The sequence below is a fragment of the Hypomesus transpacificus genome, unplaced genomic scaffold, assembly GCF_021917145.1.
Source record: "Hypomesus transpacificus isolate Combined female unplaced genomic scaffold, fHypTra1 scaffold_249, whole genome shotgun sequence".
Taxonomy (NCBI): domain Eukaryota; kingdom Metazoa; phylum Chordata; class Actinopteri; order Osmeriformes; family Osmeridae; genus Hypomesus; species Hypomesus transpacificus.
In genome coordinates, this window is record NW_025813777.1 from 12,277 (window position 1) to 36,912 (window position 24,636).

Consider the following 24,636-nt stretch of genomic DNA (forward strand, 5'->3'; position numbering starts at 1 on the left):
AGTGGAGATGGATGTTGAAACACAAATCCAAAGTTCAACTCGGGTCAGAGTTGTCGAATGTCAGTTTAAGCAGTGTTAGCCACAAGGCTGGGGGCGTGTGATCGGCGCAGCACTACAGGACAGCCAGGTCGATGGATGGACAGGAAGGGACCAGGAACGTCAAAGGAGACCGATGTCCGCGACTAGGTTCATGACTAGGCCGTGTTTACCAAGTAATAACAAAGATGAATGAAGCAAGGCTTTTTTTTTTATTCAAAGTGAATCTTGACAATAGTACACCATCAATTCTCAATTTGACACTCACCAATATAGTCACCAGGAAAAACCCGCTTTTGTGACAAAGTACATAAGGCTTGGTCACATTGAAATCACTGAGAACTACTAGAGCAAAATACAGCCGCAAACTGTAAGAGACATTACATCCAAAACATTTGACCCCAGTCCTCATATCATATATATTGCACAGTGCAGTTGCTACATGGTAAACTAGCGTAGCATAAAATCAAAAGCAAACAAATCATGATCATAAAGCCACAAAAAAATACACATTAAAACAGTAACAGGTCAATTTTAGCAATCAAGTCTACATGTTTGTGTAGTCTACATATATTATCCAATACCTGAAGAGTGTGGTAGCTATCACTTTCACTAAGCAGGTGAAATTACTGCAAACCAGATCCAAAAGCAATCAAACCAAGTGGTAAGGATTAATAATTAATTCAAAAGAGCATATTAGAAAGATTCATGAAAGACCCTGAATTAAACATAGCAAATTCAAATCGTAAAATCATAATACAATAAAATAATACAATACAGATTACATACGGAGACCGATGAATATTGAGTAACTTTGGACCTAATCTTTGTGTACTTCGATGGTTGAAGCAAGACACCAACAAATGTTACCTCACCCGAGCGGATGTTGCTATAGCGACAGCTGCATACACTTACTAATAGTTGTCTAAATACAGAAATGGATTATCGGCTTAGCCATCGATCACAGCAACAAGACACGAAGACGCTTCTGAAAACCCAACACAGTTCAACTTCAACAAATACATTCACAGTGTACATAAAGCATTTGCATTTGTGTAAAGCTGGGTTCACATCCCCACAGTCTGGAAAGGGAAGCAGTTCTAGAATCTTTCAGGTTTTTAGAACGTCTCTTGGGAGTCTTGATTCAAACATCCCGTTGTAAAACTGCTCAAAAGACAGACGTGTTGTGTGTGTGTATATGTGTGTGGAGCATAACGTGTCTTTAGTAAGGAGTGTACAAATATTCCCTGACTTTGTATCTGTGTAGGAGCCTATAGAAAAGTCATGTGGCATCATTAAGACCTCATGCAATCTAATTCGTCTCAACGGGGGGAGGGGAGACAGATGATCGGCAACTAGTCTGAACCAGTCACCTTGAAAGGCACTAGGTTAGGATACTGTGGGAAGGTTTCTGATGAATACCAGTCCTGGCTGCTGGGATGACAGGTGGGATGGAAACCAAGACCAGCCCTGATCTGGGTTTAGGAAACATGCTCCTGAGGGTGCAGCCAAGTGCTTGTTATGTCAGGTGAAGGCATCTCTGGAGCCAGTTTAAAGGACAGGTCCAGCTGGAGAGGTGCAGCTCTAGAAACGGCATGGCGTCAAATGTTCAATTCTGCCAATCACTATGCAAATGCTGCCTTTTCTTCTTTTTTTTTACTATCTAGAAAGAACTGTCACTGAAATAACTAAAAGCGACATAGGTCAACACATTGGGTACTGTATGCAAGGATGAGCCCAACTTATAGTCAAGATAAAATACTGATGCTAAATTAAATGCACACACACCAAAACAAAATAATAAGATAAACAAATAAAAAAAAACACAAATATGTCAATAACTTGCAATACAGTAGTTACAATCACACTTCAAACATCAAAGCAAATAGAGGCACTAACATCCTAATGCCTTTCAATACTAAAATAATACCCACTTCTATTTATTAGATAATTACGCGAGAAATAAAGAAAATTAAGAAAGCACAAAACAAACTAGATTCACCCCCTAAATTCACAGCTATTAGAAGTGGCAATCAGTATATAGCAGCTCATCTATAATAATACATTCCAGATACAACTCACCAAAAAGCTAAAAAATAAACCTCAACCATTTTAAAATATATTTCTCTTAATATATTCTGTCTACAACTACAGTATACTTGAGGTCAATAGAGAAATAAGGATTAGCTACCACCTTGCTTAGGAAATGATTTACAGTCTTTGGTGCTAAAACAAAGCATTTCTGTTTGACATTTTCCTACTGCTCAAACACTAGCAGGCGAAATAAAAACGAATACACAGAAACACAAACATTTCCTCCCTGACGGAATGTATGAAATGAGCAGTTGACGTGGACTATAAGCGATGGTGATAGTACTGCAGGCAGGTCAATAGATGATCATTCAAACACTGAGGAGATGGGAGATCAGAAAGGCATTCCGCTCAGGTATGAACACGATACCTGACACCAGTCAAACTAAACACGGGGAGCAGTAGAACATCAACACAGCAAACCAACGCCCGATCTAGATTGTACTGCAGTTTCAATCAACAGTGTCAATACTGTTAGTAATTAAGTACTCATAGTGACTAGAACTATCGATTATCAAATATGACGGCGTTCATGTTTCGTTTATGTACACAAAACTCATGCGGGGGAGTCAACACCCAATCATCAGGTTGCCGAAGCGCACCATCCCCAAACAGTGACATTAAACTGTAGTGAAGACCCATGTCTTCTCAAACACAACAGGCTGAAGGAAGAAGGGCTTGGGTGGGGGGGGGGGGGGGAGATTCTCAGATCTTGTCTGAAGTTCAAGTGCTGTAGTACAGAGCTGTTCCATACTGAACTTTATACCTCTGAAGTCATCAACAACAATCCCATATATAAGGCACTAGTAGGTATAGGGACAGGTGTGATGCATGTACAGATAGCTGTGTGTGTCGGGGACGACGACTCATAACGTTACATTTACAGATAGCTGGTAAGGGGGGGCAGGTTATAATGTTGCACAGAGATAGCTGTGGGGTTATAGGTTACAGCGTTGCACATGCAGTTCGCTGGGGGGGGACATGTTACAACATTGCACACAGATAGCTGTGGAGACTGGGATGAAGAGTGGGATGGAGTAACAGAGGATGGAGTGGGCAGAGATGTGACTGGGATGAAGAGTGGGATGGAGTAACAGAGGATGGAGTGGGCAGAGATGTGACTGGGATGAAGAGTGGGATGGAGTAACAGAGGATGGAGTGGGCAGAGATGTGACTGGCTAGCACAGGTGCTAGAAGGCAATACAGACAGTGATGACCGACAACACCCCCATCACACATTTAAAATCAAACCCTATTTATAGGTGGGGCATTTGATCGAATATGACAAAATATAGCAAATGTGTAAAAAACACATTAAAGTGATTCTCTCCCTCCCCCCTCATTCATTCCTATTTGACGATGGATAGTTTTGTTTTAAAGCTTCTGATTGAATTGATGGTTCCTCTTGCCAGGACAGACATGTTTGTCAAACAGTCCTGTACGTTCCACACTTGCTGTGTCATGTCCTGACTCGGACATGATGGCAGATGAGTATGCCACGTGTCCTTGTCCTCCATCCTCCTCCTCCCCCTCCTCCTCAGCGCTGGCCAGCCAGCTCAGCCCAGGACCTGAGCTCTGGCCTCAGATGTAGGAGTACTGGTGGTGGGTGAGCTTGGTGGGGCTGAGGGGGAAGCCTGTATATCCGGGCGAGGCCATGTAGGAGTGAGGGGGAAACAGGGTCTTGAACGGGCCCTGCGGGGGGGGATGGTGGTGGGGGTGGTGGTGGTGGTGGGACACGGTGGGCGAGGGGAGCAAACGGTGGGGCGCGGTGAGCCCCAGGGTGACCTGGTGCACCATGCCACCGGGGTGGGAGAGCCCGTAGGCGTGCTGGAGGAGGGGCCGCGAGCCGCAGGCTGGAGAAGCCAGGAGGTGGGCCAGGGCGGGGCCGGAGGGAGGGTAGGACAGCAGGGTGTGGGAGGGGGGCGGGCCCGAGGTGTGGGTGGGGCTGGCGTGGGGCAGGGTGAAGGCGTGGCCGTGGGCCGTGGGAGGGATGTAGGCGTGAGGTCGGCGGGGGCCAAAGTTGCCGTTCCACTCTTTGTGACAGGAGCCGTAATGCTGCACCTGGAGAGAAGGAGAGACGCTTAGCCTCCCCCTGACAACATAAACCCAGACTGACTTCGCTAATAAGACTTTCTGGCACACTTGTCTTACACCATCGACGGCTGATGAACCCAGACTGGCTCAACTAATAACCCTTTCTAGCCGCCTTCTCTGCCGTGCTTTCTATCAGCACAGTGTGTCACTTCCGATCGGAGCACGGCTAAACGACCCTCGCGTGTTTCAAGGACGCACCTGGCCGAGGCTCGGAGGCTGCTGCTGGAAAACCATCTTCTGCTGGCGGGGCTGGAAGAGGGCAGGCGGGGGGTTCTGTCTGGGGGCGCAGCGCCCTCTGGACTGGGACGAGGATTCTGAGGCTGGGGGAGAGAGAGGAGGGTCAGATGTGGAGGATATGGAGGGTCTAAGAAGAAGATATTCTGTAGGTCAAAACAAGAACGGGTCAACGGGACACCAGAGCATGCCTTGCTGAAAGCATTGTGGAGATACAGAACACACACACACACACGCACGCACAAACTCTCAGGCTCTTTGGTCGATGCACAGGGAGGGGGAAAAAAAAAAGCTGAAAATAAAAGGTCATAGGTGAGAGCAGTTCATGCTGGATGAAAGGACTGGGCAAATACACAGAAGAGACAAATCCAACCGGCTTGCTGGGAAAACAAGATATAGGTCACACACGCAAGGATTTGGGGATGTTTATGCACGTCTAATGCTGTGACAAGTCTGGAGGTGTGGTTCTGTATTCAGGGCTCCTGTCTAGCGTAGAGATGGACCGTCCTCATAGCCCACCAGAGACGTGCTCTACTTGGCTGGGGATTCCAGGCTGGGCATGGGGGGATAGCATATGGATATGGCATAGCAACCCACGCATGCTCCTCTGACGACAGAAGTAGTGGTGACATATGGTGGGTGTTTTTTGTTGTTGTCGTTGCACAGGGCCAATTTGATCTATACAATAGGAGCGATACTTGGGTTGCCGAGAATAGAATTCTTAGGACAGGCTGTGGCTGCCATTTTAGGAGACGGATCCCCATGCGACTCCAATATGGCAGTTGGACAGTCAGTTTCTGACACGGTGTATTCACACAACAAGGTGGAGAAAACAGGAGGGATTGGTTTAAAGAGATGTCCTTCAGTACGGGGAGAAGACAGGAGCAGACAAGAGGTCACTCAGCTAACTGGACTCCAGCAGAGACACGAGCTGGCCAGGGTGTGTGGTTCTCCATGCTGCCTTCACGTCTCCCCAGAACCCCAGGAAGAGAGTGACTGGTCGATAAGGGGGCAACTTCAGGTGTTGCTGGTTTATCTTCTCTCGTAGAAGCTCTGAATGCTTCAAACCGCATTCAAACCCCTGGAATACATGTGATTCCGGAATGTTCTGAGGAGTGTCCTGGGGTTCTGAGGAGAGCGTGTGAACGCAGCATCACCTGTGATCACCTGTGATAGCCTCTTTGATCAAACGGGGAGTGGAACTCCCTGGCCACACCTACATGACCTGTGGAGCAAACAGATGACAGACTAGACTGCAGACGGCAGGGCTGTCTAGACAGACTAGACTGCAGACGGCAGAGCTGTCTGGGCATAGAGGAATCATCATGGCCTACTGGGGAGGTCACATGTTTTGGCTCATACAACAAATTACACACTGCATGCTTTCCATGGGCACAGCTGTAAAGGGGAAAAGGTCTCTCGTATTAGTGAATACCAGCCCGTTGCTTGAATGACAAATTCAGAGTACAGACTGCACTAGTAGCATTCCACAGAGCAAAAAATCAATAATGGATCGAACTGGAAGCAGACTGAATCTATCTCGGTATTTGCATGCAATACCTACGTACTTTAGCATGGTTTGGGATACACATTCGTTTGTTCTTCAATGGCACACAAGGGTTGCGACATTTCATCGCGGATTCCGAAAAAAACGCTGACCTGTTCTGGAGTTCTGCACCCTCATGGGTGGCACCACCATGGTCCTCACGCGGGGTCTCCCAGGCTGGGTGGAAGGGGCCAGGCGTGCGATGGCCGGGTGGTTGTGGTTGCCCAGGTAATGGGGGTCGAGGTAGGGGCTGTGGGACGAGTCCGGCGAGCCCTCATCCACAGTGTCACAGCCGCTCTCGTGCCCGTCATCCTCTGACATGCTGGGAGAGACAGACAAGGCGGGAGCCGAAGAGTCAGGCGGGCAGAGACAGGCAGACACAGACAAGGACGCAGCTACAGCCCCGGATGTGTCCTACCTGTTGGGCCTCTTGCGGAGCTCGGGGCTGGACTGCAGCGAGGCGGAGGCGGACGAGCCGGAGCTGAGGGTGCTGTCTGGACTGCTGAGAGAACACACCCTCTCCATGTCCAGACCACCCTTACACGCCTCGCAGTCAGGGCTCTCTTTGCACCTGGGGGGGGATGAATACACACAGGTCGATACAGAGATGCAGCGAGCGCAGATAGATAAATGTTGCTCCTGGTAACTTGACACGTTAGCGTCTATGCTGACAAGGCTATCACATAGGCTGGAACACGCTTGTTGTTCCTCTGATTGAGCTACTGTGGTCTGATTCCTCCCCCTCCTCCTCCTCCTCCTCACCTGTGGTATGACTCCTCCCCCCTCCTCCTCCTCACCTGTGGTCTGACTCCTCCCCCCTCCTCCTCCTCACCTGTGGTCTGACTCCTCCCCCCTCCTCCTCCTCACCTGTGGTCTGACTCCTCCCCCCTCCTCCTCCTCACCTGTGGTCTGACTCCTCCCTCTCCTCCTCCTCACCTGTGGTCTGACTCCTCCCCCCTCCTCCTCCTCACCTGTGGTCTGACTCCTCCCCCCTCCTCCTCCTCACCTGTGGTCTGACTCCTCCCTCCTCCTCATCCTCACCTGTGGTCTGACTCCTCCCTCCTCCTCCTCATCCTCACCTGTGGTATGACTCCTCCCCCCTCCTCCTCTCCACCTGTGGTTTGACTCCTCCCCCCTACTCCTCCTCACCTGTGGTCTGACTCCTCCTCCTCGTCTGTGTCGCTGCTGATGCTGATCACGCTGGGGGCGGGGCTGGGCATGTCACCGATGACAACGCTCTCTCTCTGCTGGTGGTGGTGGTGGTGGTGGTGGTTCTGTTGCGGCTGCTGCTGCTGCTGATGGTGGTGATGATGCTGGTGGTCAGAGTCTGGGCTGGTCTTACAGCAGCTTACATCCTCCTCCTCGCCGCGTGGGACAACCGGCTTCACTTCCTCCTCCACAGCCAGCTCCACGGCGGGCCCCGCCCTGTGAGGTAACTCCCCTCCGGCCTGTGGGCCGAGCCCGTCGGCCGTCTTGGGTGTCCGGCACATGGAGATGTGGACGTCGTTATGGTGGGCGGCGTTCACACTCCTGCAGGGAGGGAAGCAAAGACAAGAACTCGTACAATCCTCTACGTCATTCCACTCAAAGTGAAGCAGCCGTTCGATGTCATGCCACTTCTCCCTTCAAAAGAGAGCTCTTTAACGGTTCACACCAAGATCTGGAGAGGGCTTCTGACTATAGTATAGGCCAAGCTCTCTCTCTCGACGACTGTTAACTTGGCTTATGATTCTACTTTTTCAAGCTGGGTCAGGTGGTGGAGGGCTCCTGACCTGCTGTGACTGGCTCGGTTCCTCTTGTTGGACGAGGGCTGGGGCCACACCACGTGTGCCACGCCAATGTTGATTGGCTGCGGCGCGGACATGGCCGTAATCTGATTGGTCAGGAGCGGCTGCTGCTGCATGACAGTGTTGTAATGGCTGCTGTGGGTCCGGACTCTCCTGTAACAACATGGACGCGTTCAGCAGGCCTGCCGGCTACAAACCACCGCTCTACTCATATCCGTGCTGGCACGCCATCGGATCTGCAAATATCAGCCTGGTGCAAAAACATTTAGTCCCTAATTTCCCTGTCAGAACTCGAGAGGGTGAACTTGAGAGGGTGAACTTGTAAGGCGGGAACGTTATTTATAGATTAAGGAAATGATCCCCTACAGGCTTTGCAAAGACGTGGGAAATGACCAACATTTTTGAAAACCGCAATGGAAATTTGTTATGCAAATGAAAATGCTACTTAAAAAGTGTTACGTTTTCCATTTCACAACTTGTAAATGTACTCTTTAAGCAAGTTTAACAATACAGGTTTAATAAAGCGTTTATTCAAACAGAACAAAAAATGGTCATGAGGGTCCTTGGTGCTTCTCCTATTGTTCCAGGTTAACTCCTCTACCAGGTAAAGAAGAAGAGCACATAGCCCCAGAAGAAGAGCAGGCCACAACAGGCAGCTCCAACTCACCCCCAGTCGCTGATTCTCTGCGGGCCGCCGTCTGAGGCCAGGGAGCTGGGAGGGGCCACCTGCTGCCAGGCCGGCACCAGGATCTGCTGCCCCCTGCTGGACCACGGCTGCTGTGGACAACATCAGTGCATCAGAAAATACAGTGAAGTGAACATTGCTCAGGCATTACTGTTACGGCAGCTTCGTATATACGAGATGGGACGTGGCAAGGCTGCTATTGCTACTGTTTACATGTCTAGAAACCGGTTCAAGGACGCACACTTCTCTACAGGAGGTGCATTGGCTATGGGTGCATTAAACTCAGGTAAGAGTGTCACGGTTGCCTTAAACAAATCAAATCTGTTTCGAGAGCCTGTCCCGCTTCACCAATCACATAGAGCAGGAGCTTATCAGCTGAGACCAAATCGGGCATCTTAAAGTTCCACCAGCCAGCTAGCTCCAGCAGGCATCTCACCTGTGCAATGACCCCCGGCCTCATCTGTAAGGGCTGGATGGGGGGGGCCTGGGTCACCAGGGGAATGGTGTTCTCCATCCTGACTGCATAGCCTCCGGCCTGGGTGGGGTTTCCTACAACACACAAGGTGGGGGGGGGGAATGTTTTTATGTAGTATGTTTCAAAGCACCATGGTGTAACCCTGTACAATCACCTGATTCACAACAGCCAGTTACATAACAAACGTGTTTTGTTCATTTGTGGGAGCCTAATATTCCTCATTAGGACAGTGGTAGGAACTGAGTCGTGAAGAAAACATGGTGTACTTTGGTGGTTTTGATGACTGTGGTGCTGCCTACCTTGCAGGGTCGGTGGGCAGAGAATGAGGGCGGGCTGGAAGGAGTCGTTGCAGCCAAACTGGGCACTTCCTGTCTGCAGAGATATCCCAGAGTGCATCACCGAGGGAGCTGACTGCCTCATGGCCTTGATAGAAGGAAGAAGCCGTTTATAACCCAGACATTAAATTAACAAAAGTACACTAGGGAACTCAAGTCCAGTAGATGGCAATATCGATCATATCCCTACAGCGACAGGACGTTATGTAACCAGAGACAAAAACAAAATGTCTAAATATATCCATTTCTTTTGACTTTGCTATATTTCCCTCTTGGAGTCCCCAGGGAGTGTTGGAGCAGGTGGCGTGGGGCAGACCTGGGAGTGGACAGGGGCCATGCTGTTGAAGGCCAGGGGCAGGCCGGAGGTGGAGGAGGGGATGGGAGGCCTGGAGAAGGAGGCCTTGTTGCGGTTCAGGGTGTCGTACGCGTTGGGCCGGGCCTGGCACGCATCCATGATGTGGAAACACAACTGAACGCTGGAGAAAAGGGAGGGGGGGAGAACCAGTCAGTGTCACAACCCAAATCACAGGGACGGAACTGCCGTGACAGTCAAGGAGGCTGTTGTTAATGTACTTGTATGTTTAGTCATCACACAAATATGGGTTTCTGTGTGAAGATGTGTGTATGGTAATGAGGAGACAACATACTGGTTGCTGTGTGTGTGTGTGTCAGAGTGTGGTAACAGGACTCCATACTGGTGTGTGTGTGTGTGTGTGTGTGAAAGAGAGAGAGAAAGAAAGAGGGTGCATGTGTGCGGTAACAGGACTCCATACTGGTGTGTGTGTGTGTGAAAGAGAGAGAGAAAGAAAGAGGGTGCATGTGTGTGGTAACAGGACTACATACTGGTTGAGATGTGTGTGTGGTGACAGGGCTCCGTACTGGCTGCTGTGTGTGTTTGTGTGTGTGTGTCTGTGTGATGACAGGGCTCCGTACTGGCTGCTGTGTGTGTGTGTGTGTGTGTGTGGTGACAGGGCACCGTACTGGCTGCTGTGTGTGTGTGTGTGTGTGTGTGTGTGTGTGTGTGCGTGGTGACAGGGCTCCGTACTGGCTGCTGTGGGGGAAGTCCAGCAGGTGCTGCATGGTGGTGAAGGGGTGGCTGAGGGCGTCAGAGGGGCAGATCCGCTGCTCGGCGTCCACCATCAGCATCGTCCTCAGCAGGCTCACAAACTCCCTCCGGTCGGCCTTCTCAGCCTGCAGGTCCGAGCCCTCCATGTTCAGCAGCAGGTTCACCTGTGGAGACGGGGGGACGCGGTCAGTACAGGGTCAGGACAAACAGATACAAGACAGCTGTGAAGTGGGCAGAAGCTACGTGACGGGCTATGCTGGCTAGCAGAACAGGACAGGTCATGCTGGCTTGCAGAACAGGACAGGTCGTGCTGGCTAGCAGAACAGGACAGGTCATGCCGGCTAGCAGAACAGGACAGGTCATGCCGGCTAGCAGAACAGGACAGGTCATGCTGGCTAGCAGAACAGGACAGGTCATGCTGGCTAGCAGAACAGTACAGGTCACGCTGGCTAGCAGAACAGGTCATGCTGGCTAGCAGAACAGAACAGGTCACGCTGGCTAGCAGAACAGGACAGGTCACGCTGGCTAGTAGAACAGGACAGGTCATGCTGGCTAGCAGAACAGGACAGGTCATGCTGGCCAGCAGAACAGGACAGGTCATGCTGGCTAGCAGAACAGGACAGGTCATGCTGGCTAGCAGAACAGGACAGGTCATGCTGGCTAGCAGGAGGATCTCGTCTCATGGCACTCACGTGGGCTATGTCGTCCAGACAGCTGAAGATGTACTTCCTGGCCTCTTTGGACTTCAGCCTGGTCTCTGTCTCGTGCTCCTCTGTGGTCTGAGGGGAGAGAAACGGCGGCGTGTTCACGAGGCGTGATTTCAGAAGGGAGATATGTGCTGCGTGCAGGTGTCTGTGCGTATTGACGTCTTTAGATTGTAGGTGTGCACGTGTATTTGTAAAGCATGTCTTTAGATTGTAGGTATGTGTGTGTGTGCAGTTATAAAGCAAGTCTTTAGATAGTAGGTGTGTCGGAGTGTGTAAGTGTGTGTGTAAGTGTGTGTGTGTGTACCTTGAGCCTCCAGGCAGCGTAGGGCGAGTCGGATTCCTTGCAGAAGAAGCGAGAGGTCTTGGTTCCCACGTTGAGCAGGTGCTCCCCCGGCAGCCCCTGAGTCTGGGAGATGTAGCGGATCTGGGGGGGGGGGGGGGGGGACAGAGCAGGCGACACCGTGTGAGGAGGAAATCACTGCTACGTCCACGTACAGACCTCACAACGACACACACTCCTCTCCTACAGGCTGGCCAAGACAAAGACAACGTTTTGGGGCCAACAGAATGCCGAGCGGTTCCAGTTAGAGAGCAGCTCGGGTCGTGTCTCAGTGCTGAGTCGAGTACGGCACGGGGTGAATATATCTGTGCAAACCCCGAACCGAACAGGTTGGGGGTTTGCTTTTGCTGTCCAAACACGACCCAAACCCGTTTGACACACGTACAGAAGGGATTTATTTTTGACATGATATTGTCAAGTTGAATGACCAAAGAAGGTTAACCACAACCTTTGTCCTGGCCTCCCAGTATCCACACGGCACAAACAGCAGCACCTTGTCTAAGCCGAACGAGCCCAACTTGACAGGTACAACATGACTGATCGAAGTGTACAGCCAATTAACTGAGTCATCCGTTTTTGGGAGGCGTCAAACCAAATCTCAAACGGGGCCAGCACGCTGTTCCTGGAGAGTAGTCAAGTCTACTGACTAGATGTTTGAAAAGATGATACAGGGAGATAACAGGTAACTGGTTGTAAGGAAGACACTGCAAGCCTTTCGCAACAGGGTTGTGTAACCCAGATCCATTCGATAGCAGTATAAGACGAGGGTGGAGCAGTAGAAGACAAGGGTGGAGCAGTATAAGACCAGGGTGGAGCTGTATAAGACGAGGGTGGAGCAGTAGAAGACAAGGGTGGAGCAGTATAAGACCAGGGTGGAGCTGTATAAGACCAGGGTGGAGCAGTACAAGACCAGGGTGGAGCAGTATAAGACCAGGGTGGAGCAGTATAAGACCAGGGTGGAGCTGTATAAGACCAGGGTGGAGCAGTACAAGACCAGGGTGGAGCAGTACAAGACCAGGGTGGAGCAGTACAAGACCAGGGTGGAGCAGTATAAGACCAGGGTGGAGCAGTACAAGACGAGGGTGGAGCAGTATAAGACCAGGGTGGAGCAGTACAAGACGAGGGTGGAGCAGTATAAGACCAGGGTGGAGCAGTACAAGACGAGGGTGGAACAGTATAAGACCAGGGTGGAGCAGTATAAGACCAGGGTGGAGCAGTATAAGACCAGGGTGGAGCAGTAGAAGACCAGGGTGGAGCAGTATAAGACCAGGGTGGAGCAGTAGAAGACCAGGGTGGAGCAGTACAAGACCAGGGTGGAGCAGTAGAAGACCAGGGTGGAGCAGTATAAGACCAGGGTTAGGGTGGAGCAGTAGAAGACCAGGGTGGAGCAGTAGAAGACCAGGGTGAAGCAGTGTAAGACCAGCAGAACAGCAGGCAGCAGCAAACGTCTGCGTTGCTGTTTCCAAGCAGACGACACAAGAGCACTCCTGACGTGCCCGAGACAGATGCACAGGGCTCCAAAGACGTCATGGCAACCCCTTCCACCCTGCCATGCGAGCACAGAAGCCTTGGACGAGTGAAACGCAAGCACACGGATCTGCACCCCCCCCCCAGCAGCTGAGACAGCCTTGCAGCCCTGATCGCCTCGAATCTCGGAAATGCATCACCATAATCACAAACAGAACACGCACATTTGCATGGTTAACTTCATATTGACTGGGGCTTATCGTCGACAGATACATCAGCTAAGCTGTGTAGGCATTTCCACACCCAATCTAGCTCCTTCACTGATATCCCTTCTCCCCGCGTGTGATTAGAAAACCAGTCTCTCCAACAGCTGATCGCTATCTCGGACACACAAGCTACCTTGCTAGCATTTGCTGCTGACAGTTGAGCCCTTCAGACTTGTCAGCCAACTCAACACACTGTTCCGCGTAGTGAGCACCCTACCCTGAACCATAACTAGCGCACAGGACCAGGCATGCACCCGGTGTGGGTTCCACCCTCCCTCTGTGCCGTGAGGCGGGAGGGGACCACAGACCAGGACTTGGGAACCGACTTGAGAATGGGCAGGTTTTTTTTTTTCCGTTTGTATTTCTTGCGCTGGGCGTCTCTGTGCGAGCGGGTCGAGACCGCCGTTCACAGATAAGGGGCTAAAGTAACAACCACATCCGAGTCTCTCCCTCTCTCCCTCTCTCCCTCTCTCCCTCTCTCCCTCCCTCCCTCCCTCCCTCCCTCCCTCTCTCCCTCTCTCCCTCTCTCCCTCCCTCTCTCCCTCTCTCCCTCCCTCTCTCCCTCCCTCCCTCCCCCTCTCCCTCTCCCTCTCCCTCTCCCTCTCCCTCTCCCTCTCCCTCTCCCTCTCTCCCTCTCTCCCTCCCTCTCTCCCTCCCTCTCTCCCTCTCTCCCTCCCTCTCTCCCTCTCTCCCTCTCTCCCTCTCTCCCTCTCTCCCTCTCTCCCTCTCTCCCTCTCCCAGCCTCAGGGGAGCCGTCGTCCGCCTGGCTCTGTTTATAACATGACGATGTGGGTGTTAGACAGAGCCGACCACGTTGCCACAACGCTGCACAAACACACAGAGAGCACTGGACTGAGAACATGCTGATGATGCACACTCAGGAAGGCAGAGTTGTACAGGACACACAGAGAGAGACAGAGAGAGGGGGGGGGGGGGGGGGCAGAGAGATAGTGTGTGTGCGTGTGTACACTTGCAAGGCATTTTTATTTTTTCCCCTGTATATATGTGCACGCTTGTGTCTGTGTCTAGTCACGTGTGAAGCGTGTGTTTGTGTGTGCGCACACGTGTGTTGAGAGCGTGGCAGCGTCTAGCATCAGGCTTTGGTTTATAAATACATTTTGCTGTGCGGAGTGGAACTGGGCCCAGGCCGGCCATGGTGCAGCCCTGCATCAGTAAAGCACACCCCGGTTTACCGCCTGGTCTCAGGCCAAAAGGCCACACCAGCCAACAAAATGTCCTGACTGCTCATCCAAACTCCCACACCGCCCGGAACAGGCCGTGTCCCGGAGCCGACACCCAGACACGGGTCACACCGGGCCAGGGGTCGAGTTCACTTTGTCGGGGCCTCGACACTACCTTGAAGACCTCCTGTGGAGGTTGTGCTGTTGCTGCCCCACGCTACACCTGATCCGAACCTGATCCGCTCTCTTGCCCCGTGAGCCCTTCTGACTGGCACGGCTTCCCTACTTCTTCAGCAGAGGGTCGGTCAACCGACACTGTAGGCATAAGCACCAGGGGCTGCTCCAACTGTCCTGATGGTTGTTTAAGGAAGGGAGAAATCTGAGTCTGTCTTCTACTTATAGATCAACACAAGGACCTGGGGTGGTGGTGGCGGTGGGGCAGGGGGGGGTTTGAGAGATGGGGGTGTGGGGATCAGAGATAGGGGGAGCTGGGGGGGTGGGGCATGGGAGGGAGTTAAGAGACAGGGGGCTGCGTCTAGTTCCCATGGTCCTCTATCCTGTCCTTCGTAATCTCACGGGACTCGAAACTCAAATCCCAAATAAGTCCCTCGCCCCGTGAGAAACAATTACACATGAGCGGGTCAATTTCCTGTTCCTGCAAAGTCTAGATTAGACTGTTTCGTATCTCTCGGGTGCTCACAGAGAATTAGGCGCAACAATAAGCAGGGCTTCGAACTGAGGCGGGGGTGAAAGGAGAGCTGTAAGCATCCTCAGACTTACAGTGTCAACAAAACAACAAACACTTAAGCACCAAGGATCATGACATAAGGACCCCCCACTACTAAGTCCTGCACCCCCCCCCCCCCCCCCACCACGAGAGCCCCCGGCCCCCTGTGCCGAGTCCTGGCGCCCCCGCCCTCGAGTCCTGCCTACCTGGTCGTACTCCAGGGCCCCAGGGTAGAGGGGCCATCCCAGGAAGAGCTCAGCGATCACACAGCCCAGCGACCACATGTCGATGGCCTCGCAGAACGGCAGACCGAGGATGATCTCCGGAGCCCTGGGGGAGGGGGGGGTAGAGAGACAAAGGAAAGAAGGAGAACGACATGAGTTCTTGTCCCGGGCTAAGTGGCCACCAGTCTGCAGGCTCACGAAACAAATCTCCGGCCTGTGCAGGCATGCAGACACAGGAGCCTGCTTATGCAAGAATGCGCACACACACACAGCTGTTTTCATGTCTTACACGGAAACACAGGGAGGGAAATGAGCTAGCACCCCGAGGATCACATGACCCATGACACACAACACTGCTCTGTAGCCAACTCCGTGGGAAAAGATTTCACCAGTCAGACTCCTATGAAACCTAGTTATTACATCACAGCATTTCAAATTACAGCAACAACAGACTGGGGGGGGGGGGGGTCTAAACCTGGAATTAGAGCAGTGGGGGAGGGATAAGAGATTGTGCTCGTTACTTTTCGCTATTGAACGTGTCCAGTGTCACTATGCAACTTAGCCCTCGGAGATCGACAAAGTTCGACGTAATCTAATCGGATGTAATGAAGGCCTGCGAGGCATTAAGAGTAATGAGCATGACTAATTCATGGCCATCACCGTACACGGCAGCAGTGGGCTCGTCTAGGTGTGCCGGGGAATCACAGTTCGAACGGCGTTGGGTCACGCGGGCACAGGTAGCAGTCGTCCTGCAGGTCGCCTAGCAACCAGGTGAGTGTGGAGTGTGACTGGGCGCCTGGCTGGGACAGGCCCTGGCCTGCTCGCTGTTCCAGGCTAGGTATATGATAACATGTCAGGGTGGAGTTCCACCATGGGTTCCACAGACCCCCCCCCTCCCACCCCCCCGTCTTCAAAGGACAGTGTAGCCACGGAAAACTGACGAGACACTGTGAAACAGGGCCTAGCTCGGCCCTGTCTAGCTCGGGCCGTCGAGGAAGAATGTTGCCGTGTGAACAAACGAACAAACTCAATCCAAGCGACGGATCAAAAAAAGGGGAAATGTGCATTTCCTGACTGCATTAGCAGAGGCTAGTGTTACAGACATGTGGAACACGTCATGGGGGGGGGGGGGGGGGGGGGGGGCGGGGGACGACAATCCAATCTCAGCCAGTAGGCTTCAGCTTGTCTTCAGGTAACTCAATCAACACACCCACCTGGCCTGTCGGGTTGAATTACTAACCCAGCGCAGCGCTCCGTTCCTCTATAGGGCGTTGGAGCTCACTGACAGAAGCCCCTCCCAGTGAGTCCTGCTACAGGCACATCTGAGTGATGACAAGCTAGCTGCTCCCTCAACTCAGCTACTCAAACCCTGGCCAGACAGATTCCTGTCGGCAAACAAGCCACACTTCGAGGCTCACAGATCCCAGCATGTCTGGCCAGGGTGTTGGTGAACCAGAAATATGGTTGAGTTGATATCGAGGGTAATATCGCTACTACTCTGCTGCAACAAAGATAAACACACACACAATTGTCAATAGATAACAGCATTCTTACAATATTGTTGATGACAATGTCAACAACATGAAAGACGAGTCGTGTGTGTGGATTTACGAAAGCATAAACTGACCCTTGTGGCACAGTTAAGGGCAGGATCTGGACGCTTTGCCAACTTCGGCTTTCGTTTGAAAGGATTCAAACCCAAACATCCCACCCTCTCCCTTCAAAGCCACCCCCAAAACAAGTGATCACGCTGCCTGACTACTGCTGGGAAGTGGGTAGACAGACAGCGTTAGTTCCGAATGCCATCCAATCATTATTCCTTCATGGTCGTGTTTATGACAGTCCTGCAACGCCCACAGACATTGGATCCATTTCCTCTTCCTGTCAAACCTTTCGATGTAGCGGTTGATATCAGTATGTGAAGTTTACGTCAGCAAATACAGTGCCCTCCAAAAGTATTGGAACAGTGAGGCCAATTCCTTTATTTTTGCTGTAGACTGAAAACATTTGGGCTTGACATCAAACGATGAATGTGAAACCAGAGATCAACGTTTCAGCTTTTATTTCCAGGTATTTACATCAGGATCTGATGCACAAATTAGAAAATATCACCTTTTTGTTCGAACCCACCCATTTGTCACGTGAGCAAAAGTATTGGAACATGTGACTGACAGGTGTGTTTTGTTGCCCAGGTGTGTCCTATTACATACATTATTCAATCAATAAATACCACTGAATGTCTACACTCAGGTTCAGATTGGGTAAGATAGGTTTTGTCTATGCAGACTGTATTCAGAGGTGAAAACAACATGAAAACCAGAGCGCTGTCTTTGGGTGAAAAACAAGCAATTGTGAGTCTTAGAGAAGATGGAAAATCAATCAGAGCCATTGCAGAAACATTGGCCATAGCCAGTACAACCATTTGGAATGTCCTGAAGAAGAAGAAAACTACTGGTGTACTAAGTAACAGACGTCGAACAGGTAGACCAAGGAAAACATCAGCAGTTGATGACAGAAACATTGTAAGAGCTGTAAAGAAAGACCCTAAAACAACTGTTAGTGAGATCAGCAACAACCTCCAGATGGCAGGAGTGAAGGTATCACTATCTACTGTTCGCAGAAGACTTCATGAACAAAAGTACAAGGGCTACACCAGAAGATGCAAACCACTCATTAGCAAGAAGAATAGGAAGGCCAGGCTGGAATTTGCCAAAAAGTACAGAGATGAACCTCAAAAATTCTGGGACAAAGTTTTATGGACTGATGAGACAAAGATTAACTTTTACCAAAGTGATGGAAAGGCTAAATTTTGGAGAAAGAAAGGAACTGCTCATGATCCCAAACACACAAGCTCATCTGTGAAACACGGTGGAGGTAATGTCATGGCTTGGGCTTGCATGGCTTCTTCTGGGACGGGCTCATTAATCTTCATTGAGGATGTAACACATGATGGCAGCAGCAAAATGAACTCGGAAGTCTACAGAAACATTTTGTCTGCCAATTTAAGGAAAGATGCAACCAAACTGATTGGCAGAGCCTTCATCATGCAGCAAGATAACGACCCAAAACACACTGCCAAAACAACAAAGGAGTTCATCAGGGGCAAGAAATGGAAGGTATTAGACTGGCCAAGTCAATCTCCAGACTTAAACCCTATAGAGCATGCATTTTACCTGCTTAAGAGGAGACTGAAGGGAGGAACCCCACAAAACAAACAACAACTGAAAGAGGCTGCAGTGAAAGCCTGGGAAAGCATCAAAAAGGAAGAATGCAAAAGTTTGGTGACGTCAATGGGTCACAGACTTGCTGCAGTTATTGAAAGCAAAGGATTTGCAACTAAATATTAAGTCTTATTCACTTAAATATGTTTTAAGTATATCTGTTCCAATACTTTTGATCACATGACAAATGGGTGGATTCAAACAAAATGTGATATTTTCTTAGTTGTGCATCAGATCCTGATGTAAATACCTGGAAATAAAAGCTGAAACGTTGATCTCTGGTCTCACGTTCATTATTTGATGTCAAGCCCAAATGTTTTCAGTCTACAGCAAAAATAAAGGAATTCGCCTCACTGTTCCAATACTTTTGGAGGGCACTGTATGACAAAAAGGGTGTCAACATTAGCGACCCTGCCTTTAATAAATGAAGAAACACACACACTCGACTGGGTTATGCTACATGTTGTGGTTCAGTATACCACACACACCTTCACACGCAAGCGTTAACACATGCCTTCACACACACACACACACTGTGGTTTAACCACATGTACTCGTGAGCTGTACCCTACCAAGGGGGATTCCCATTCTGAACAAGAGAAGAGCACTGACAGTAAAACCCACTAGAAAAAACGAAGAGAGGTCACACTCTGAAAGGCGAGCTGGAATCTCCCCGAATCTACAAGTCCGGCTCCGCCACGTACGAACCACAGCGAGCGTCGTCTCTGCCCCCCCCCCCCCCTCTCCAGCGTCCCTATCCTCCGCTCTGCTGATAACACACACCCTTGTCAGCACACGGTCACAGAGACGCACTGTGCCCCGGGACGGGAAGACAAACACTATCTCTCCAGCCGATAGCTCGACCGCCGTGCGTGACCGACCAAACAGACAGGTGAGCAGGTGTGTGTTCACGCTGTGTGTGTGTGTTCACGCTGTGTGCTGGTGTGTGCCCTGCGTGAGGCACACGGCGTACAGGGCAGTGGACTATGAGCTCGTGGGTTTCTGCAGCTTGTTGTGGCTGCGGGGAGAGTGCACTGCAGAGAGAGCATGCCCAGAGTTTCCTGCATGTGCACCATGCTTGGAAGACATGCCACATGGTCTTCATAATAAAGACATTTAGTCAGGCGCAGAATCTAGAGAATCAACTACAAGAGAGGGGGAGGGGGGGGTAGAGGGACACAAACAGTTTTTCCTCCAAAAATGCGTCCTGCAGAGGAGGGAGGCTGGCGTTGGTCACCATTTGGAATGAAAGGAAGATATCGCTCATTTACAACAACAACTAAAAAAACCTAGTTAAGGCTGCAGGCGCGTGTTGCTTGGGCGGCCGCCTTAACTGCAAAGTGCTGCGGGAAACCCTGAACTACGACCATGGAGCCTGCATCGACTTTATGGGAGGGAAGAAGATGCCTGAACAAACTGGAGAAAAAAAAAAATACCAATAGGAAACATGGCAAACGATTTGGAGTAAACATAGGTCTTCTGTAGACTACCATAGAGTCCTGTGTCTCAAGGTGTCTGAAGGAGACGACGCGTCCAGTAACAGAGTACATGGCTCGTGCACAGTGCAAAGCACTTTGTGGGTTAGGGCGTTCACTGTGTTATGGCTGACGGGATGTGAGGGAACCACACGCAGGAATGAGGGCTGGGCTGCATGTTATGCAACGCTGGTTCAATATTTCACATACTTGTCGGCGAGGAGGCGTACGAGCGAGCGGCGCTGCTGGGGGACTGAGACGGCTCAACTCGCTGGCCCCTCACACCTTTAGAGGCCATCTGCCTCGTCTCAACAAACATGCTAGACGTTAGAGGCATTCTTACTGGTGTAAACACTTCCACCAGAGGCTTACGCAACGCGGGCCTGTTTGGGTGCGACTGGGTGATGGTTAACAGAGAGAAAGAGAGGAAGGGCGGGCGGGGAAGAGAGACAGAGAGGACGAGAGAGGACGAGAGAGAATCAGGGAGGGACAGAGGGTTGAGAGGGAGAAAGAGGAAAGGAAAGATTGAGAAAGTGAAAGAAAGTGGGAGGGTGAAGAACGTTTACATGCCACCATTGAGTTTGTGGTGAGAACCTGCTGGTTAAAGTGCTTTGTTCACATGCAATGCCTTAATGGCATAATGGCGTGACTGTTTCTCGATTCAAATCCCATTGTGAAATTCACAGGCAATCCTATACTGTAACGCGTGTGCTCTATCTGAACTGTTCTAATGCACTCCACATTAAGCTAATGCAATGATGTCCCAAATGAATTATCATAATGTGAACAACCGTAACGAACCAACACTCAATCCCTTGACTCAGAGCCTGTAATCGTTTTCGTCCTCACCTGTAGTATCGTGACTGCAGGTAGGTGGAGCACACTGCCTTGGACACATGGCTGGCCGAGCCAAAGTCGATGACCTTGACCCTGTAGGGCTGCCTGGAGGGATCCACCAGCATGATGTTCTCCGGCTTCAAGTCGGCGTGGATCAGGCCCAGGCTCTTCAGCTTCCTCAGCGCTGTGGCCACCTGGGGAACACACACTGGCTTCAACTCAACCCTCAGGCCAAAAACACTCAGGAGCTGGACTGTAGCCCATCTCAAGCTCTATTCATTTTAAACAGGAAGTAGGGGGAAGGAGGAAGAGAGAGAGAGAGAGAGGGGGGGGGGGGGGGGTCCTCTCTCCTTTCTGTTTGTACACCCAGTATTAGTTTGAAACCGAAGGAGATATCCCTATTTAATCGCATGACCGAGATTTAGTCATCTCCCACTTCCATATTCTGCGAGCCCCCCCCCCCCCCCACTCCTATCCCAGGAACAGCGCCTGTAAACGGCCACAGAGGATGTCTTGGGGGTACCTGCTGCAGGATGGGCCGGATCACCCTGAGGGGCAGCGGGCTGAACTTGTTCTGCTTCAGGAAGTCGTACAGGTTCTGCTCCAGCATCTCGAACACCAGGCAGGTGTGGCTGCGGTGCTGGAAGCACTCCAGAGCCCGCACCAGGTGGTGCTCGTCGGCGTTCTCCCCGCTCAGCCGCGCCAGGATGCCAACCTCGATCTGGCCCTGCCGCGCGTACGACGGGTGGTTCTTCAGGATCTTCACGGCCACCACCTCCCCCGTGCCCCTCTTCCAGCACTTCACCACCTGGCCGAAGGTCCCGCGGCCCAGGAACTCCAGCACCTCGTAACTGTTCTTGGTGGAGCATAGCACCTCGTGCTGCACCAGCTGGTAGTCTCCGTCCCCGGCCCCGGGCCTGGAGCAGACCCCGGTCCCCGGCACGGTGCCACCCTGCTTGGGAGCTCCTCCTTCCACGTCGACAGCGTTCGTGTTCCCAGCGGTAGTTTGCAACATGGCAGCAGGTAGCATGGACACGTCCTCCACTATCTGCATGGCTCTCCCTCCTGGGCAATCAGCCTCACGTTTCCGCCCACATGGCAGTAGGGAGCAGTCGGACAAGTATTTATCTCCGCTGTCCTCCTTCACGTCCTCCTCCCTCCTTCCTCCGTCTCGAAACTTATCTCGCTGCCAACAGGGACTTCCTGGGGCACCTTCTGCCTTGCTGGTGTCCACCCACCGCCCCCTCTCTTCTGGGCTGTGGTCTTCCCTCAGCTGGCCTCTGGCCTGGTTCTCCGACGGCCCTCCTGGTAGCTCGCGGTGCAGCTCTGTCAGAGCGACCGAGCCCCGAGGCAGCAGTGACACTTCTGCTTCCTGCTCACTGAGAGTTCCACAGGAAGTGCGGGTGACTGCTGGCCTGAATGTGGGGCTGATAGTGGAGGGGTGTGCAAGGCCAAGGTTGACTCCAATTACATAGGTCTGCTGGTAAGGGGGGGCTGCACAGCTGCTGCTGGGGTGCTGGTTGCCAGGTTTGTTAGCGTTGCTAAAGGCACTTGTTTGGCTTTCGTCAACATATGTTGAGTAGACCATAACTTATAAGGCCATACCTGCATTGAGATAAGAATATACATAAGGTTAGTAAACTCATTAAAACTTGAATGCTTAAATGTTTAGCACACGAAACCTCATTATTTATTGTTAGTCAGATTTTGTCCCTCCTGCTCTACATTAAACACATATTACTCATTAAAATTCAACAAATGACAGGTCACCTAAATGCTACGCCCATTAAAACTGTCACGTAATTCATGCCTTTCCATAGTACAGTACACAGGTCTGCAGCAGTAACGGGAACTGACACGATTCAGCCTATTAAAGGGAGAGTCCCATTCCATCATGGGGCTCTCTCTAATGCACTGAACTAGGTCTGTTTCAGTCTCACTCGAACCATAGCATCCAGCAAAACAAACACACAGTAGAGCAGCTACATTAGATGGCTTTATTCAACCATACTCGCTGTGCCAAATTGATCTGAGACACACACGGCAATTCATCATCTGTGACAACGTGTCACGGCAGAGAAGGCACATAGCCAAGTTGTTGTTTGTTTTATTAAGACTAGTGTTACTTTGAGGAAGTAAGCTGTGTTCTCTCACACACAAGGGAACTCAGTTGACATGCCAGCTCATGCCGCAGGTGTGTTTTCATGTATAAAAGAAAGAAAAAAAGAAAACTTGACATTCTCTCTGAGTTCTGATCCAATCAGAAACGGAACATATGTCTTCAGCAGTCTGTGAACTTGTCAGGTCATTCGTTTAATGCCAACAAGCAGGGCCAGCTGTGAGACCAGCTCTCTCTTCCTTTACCAGCCTGCCTGGCCCTTTGGCCTGACAAGCCCAGTGTTGAGTTTCACAGCCTGCTAACCATGACAACTTTGTCAGAGCGCTGGAGGCAAGCAGCTTTTTACACCAGTTAAGACCAGTCTGGTCGCCGTTACAAGTCACACCGTAAAAAGACGAACACAACGAACGCAATGACGTCACACAAGGTGAAAATACATAACTATAAATACACATAGGCATATCTAGATTTGTTATTATAACACTATGTGAGAGACTATAAGAGACAATCAGCCATGTAGCTGCCTAAATTTAAACCACTCATTCCAAATCTGTGATTAAAAGTGAGGTATATTATATTTCTACTAAATATGCATGCAAATTCGGCTCATTGCTGCCATTGATGCTCGGACGCAACACAAAAATGATCTGGAAAAATAAAAGACAAGCGAGTACTGTCGCTAAGCTACAACTGTAGCCGAAAACTACTGACCATTAGCTCCCTAAATAACCATCAACAACTGGTTGAACCATTATCCAGATCTATAAATGGCTAGCAGTAGAATATTCTGGTGCATGCAGCTAATGACAATTAGCTAGTGGCGTAGCTACGTTTAAGAAGTTAACTAGTAGATAAGCTAGCTAATTATTACATAACTGCTGCTAGCAAACAACTTTGTGCTAGCCAAACCCAAAGTCTGCTTCATATTCTGATAGGAAAGTACTTTGCTAGCCTAGCTAGGCTCACTAGATGTAGCTAGCCATCTTGCTAACCCAGCTAACTCAGCACTAAGTTTTTCTACATAAATAGGGTGGATCAAAGGTGTGCGTATACTGTGTTAAACAGATAACTTTATATTGTTTTAACTTTTAGCCGGGTAGAATCTAGCTAAACCTATATTGACAACAATGTTTGACAGATAGCAACAAAGACTAACTTAGCCTAAGTATTTGGCTACTTTAAAAGAGGGCATCCGTTCAAGATTCTATACTCTTACAAAACAAACTTAGAGCTGTTTATAATGATATAGCATCCCATTGTGGTATACACGCCTTTACATACTGTGCAGCAGTAAATAAAATACACAGCTTATCTGAACATTAGCTAGCTAGCGACTATACGGTATACCACACCATGCTCAATTTGCTTGCGATGCTGCCATCTTGTTCGACTAGAAAACGAGGAACATTGCATTCGATAAACCCACTACTTGCTAGCTAGATAGCACATTCTCAATCTCATATTATCAACTCCTCGTAACTCACGTACCGTATTACACCATCTTATGAGACCAGTCTTCGTTTAGAGCGTACTTAAAAACTTTCCGTGTCCGAAAAAGTTTCTCTTATATTATTTACATGGGGTAGGAAGCCCATTTTTCTGCACGCGTCGAATTCGTCTGACTCGCTGCTTCCACACTTTGCTTGCAGTTCGTTAGAGGCTGGCTGTGAAGTACAAGCAACAGTATCGTATGGCTATTTTCGTTTTGGTTGCCCGGGCCACA

The 24,636-nt window shown here is 50.4% G+C and overlaps 1 protein-coding gene across 1 annotated transcript; it reads right to left on the minus strand.

The window, feature by feature from the left end:
• Positions 1-227: 227 nt before the first annotated feature.
• Positions 228-24,636, minus strand: hipk3a (homeodomain interacting protein kinase 3a). Its single transcript, XM_047014423.1, has 17 exons — positions 24,402-24,636; positions 21,318-22,399; positions 20,807-20,988; positions 15,244-15,367; positions 11,361-11,480; positions 11,042-11,128; positions 10,329-10,513; positions 9,600-9,759; positions 9,248-9,371; positions 8,910-9,022; positions 8,456-8,565; positions 7,774-7,941; positions 7,151-7,531; positions 6,420-6,572; positions 6,115-6,323; positions 4,420-4,541; positions 228-4,188 (listed from the first exon to the last, which is right to left on the minus strand). Exons 2-17 carry the CDS (start codon positions 22,380-22,382, stop codon positions 3,709-3,711), a joined length of 3,783 nt encoding a protein of 1,260 aa, XP_046870379.1. The 5' UTR covers positions 22,383-22,399; positions 24,402-24,636; the 3' UTR covers positions 228-3,708.

Bases quoted from the DNA above. Each gene is read 5' to 3' on its own strand.
- hipk3a (XM_047014423.1), bottom strand. From the start codon at position 22,382: ATGGTCTACTCAACATATGTTGACGAAAGCCAAACAAGTGCCTTTAGC. The intron at 8,566-8,909 runs GTGAGATGCCTG...TGTTGTCCACAG, and splicing joins GGCCGGGGGTCATTGCACAG to CAGCCGTGGTCCAGCAGGGG. The intron at 6,324-6,419 runs GTAGGACACATC...TGTCTCTCCCAG, and splicing joins CTCCGCAAGAGGCCCAACAG to CATGTCAGAGGATGACGGGC.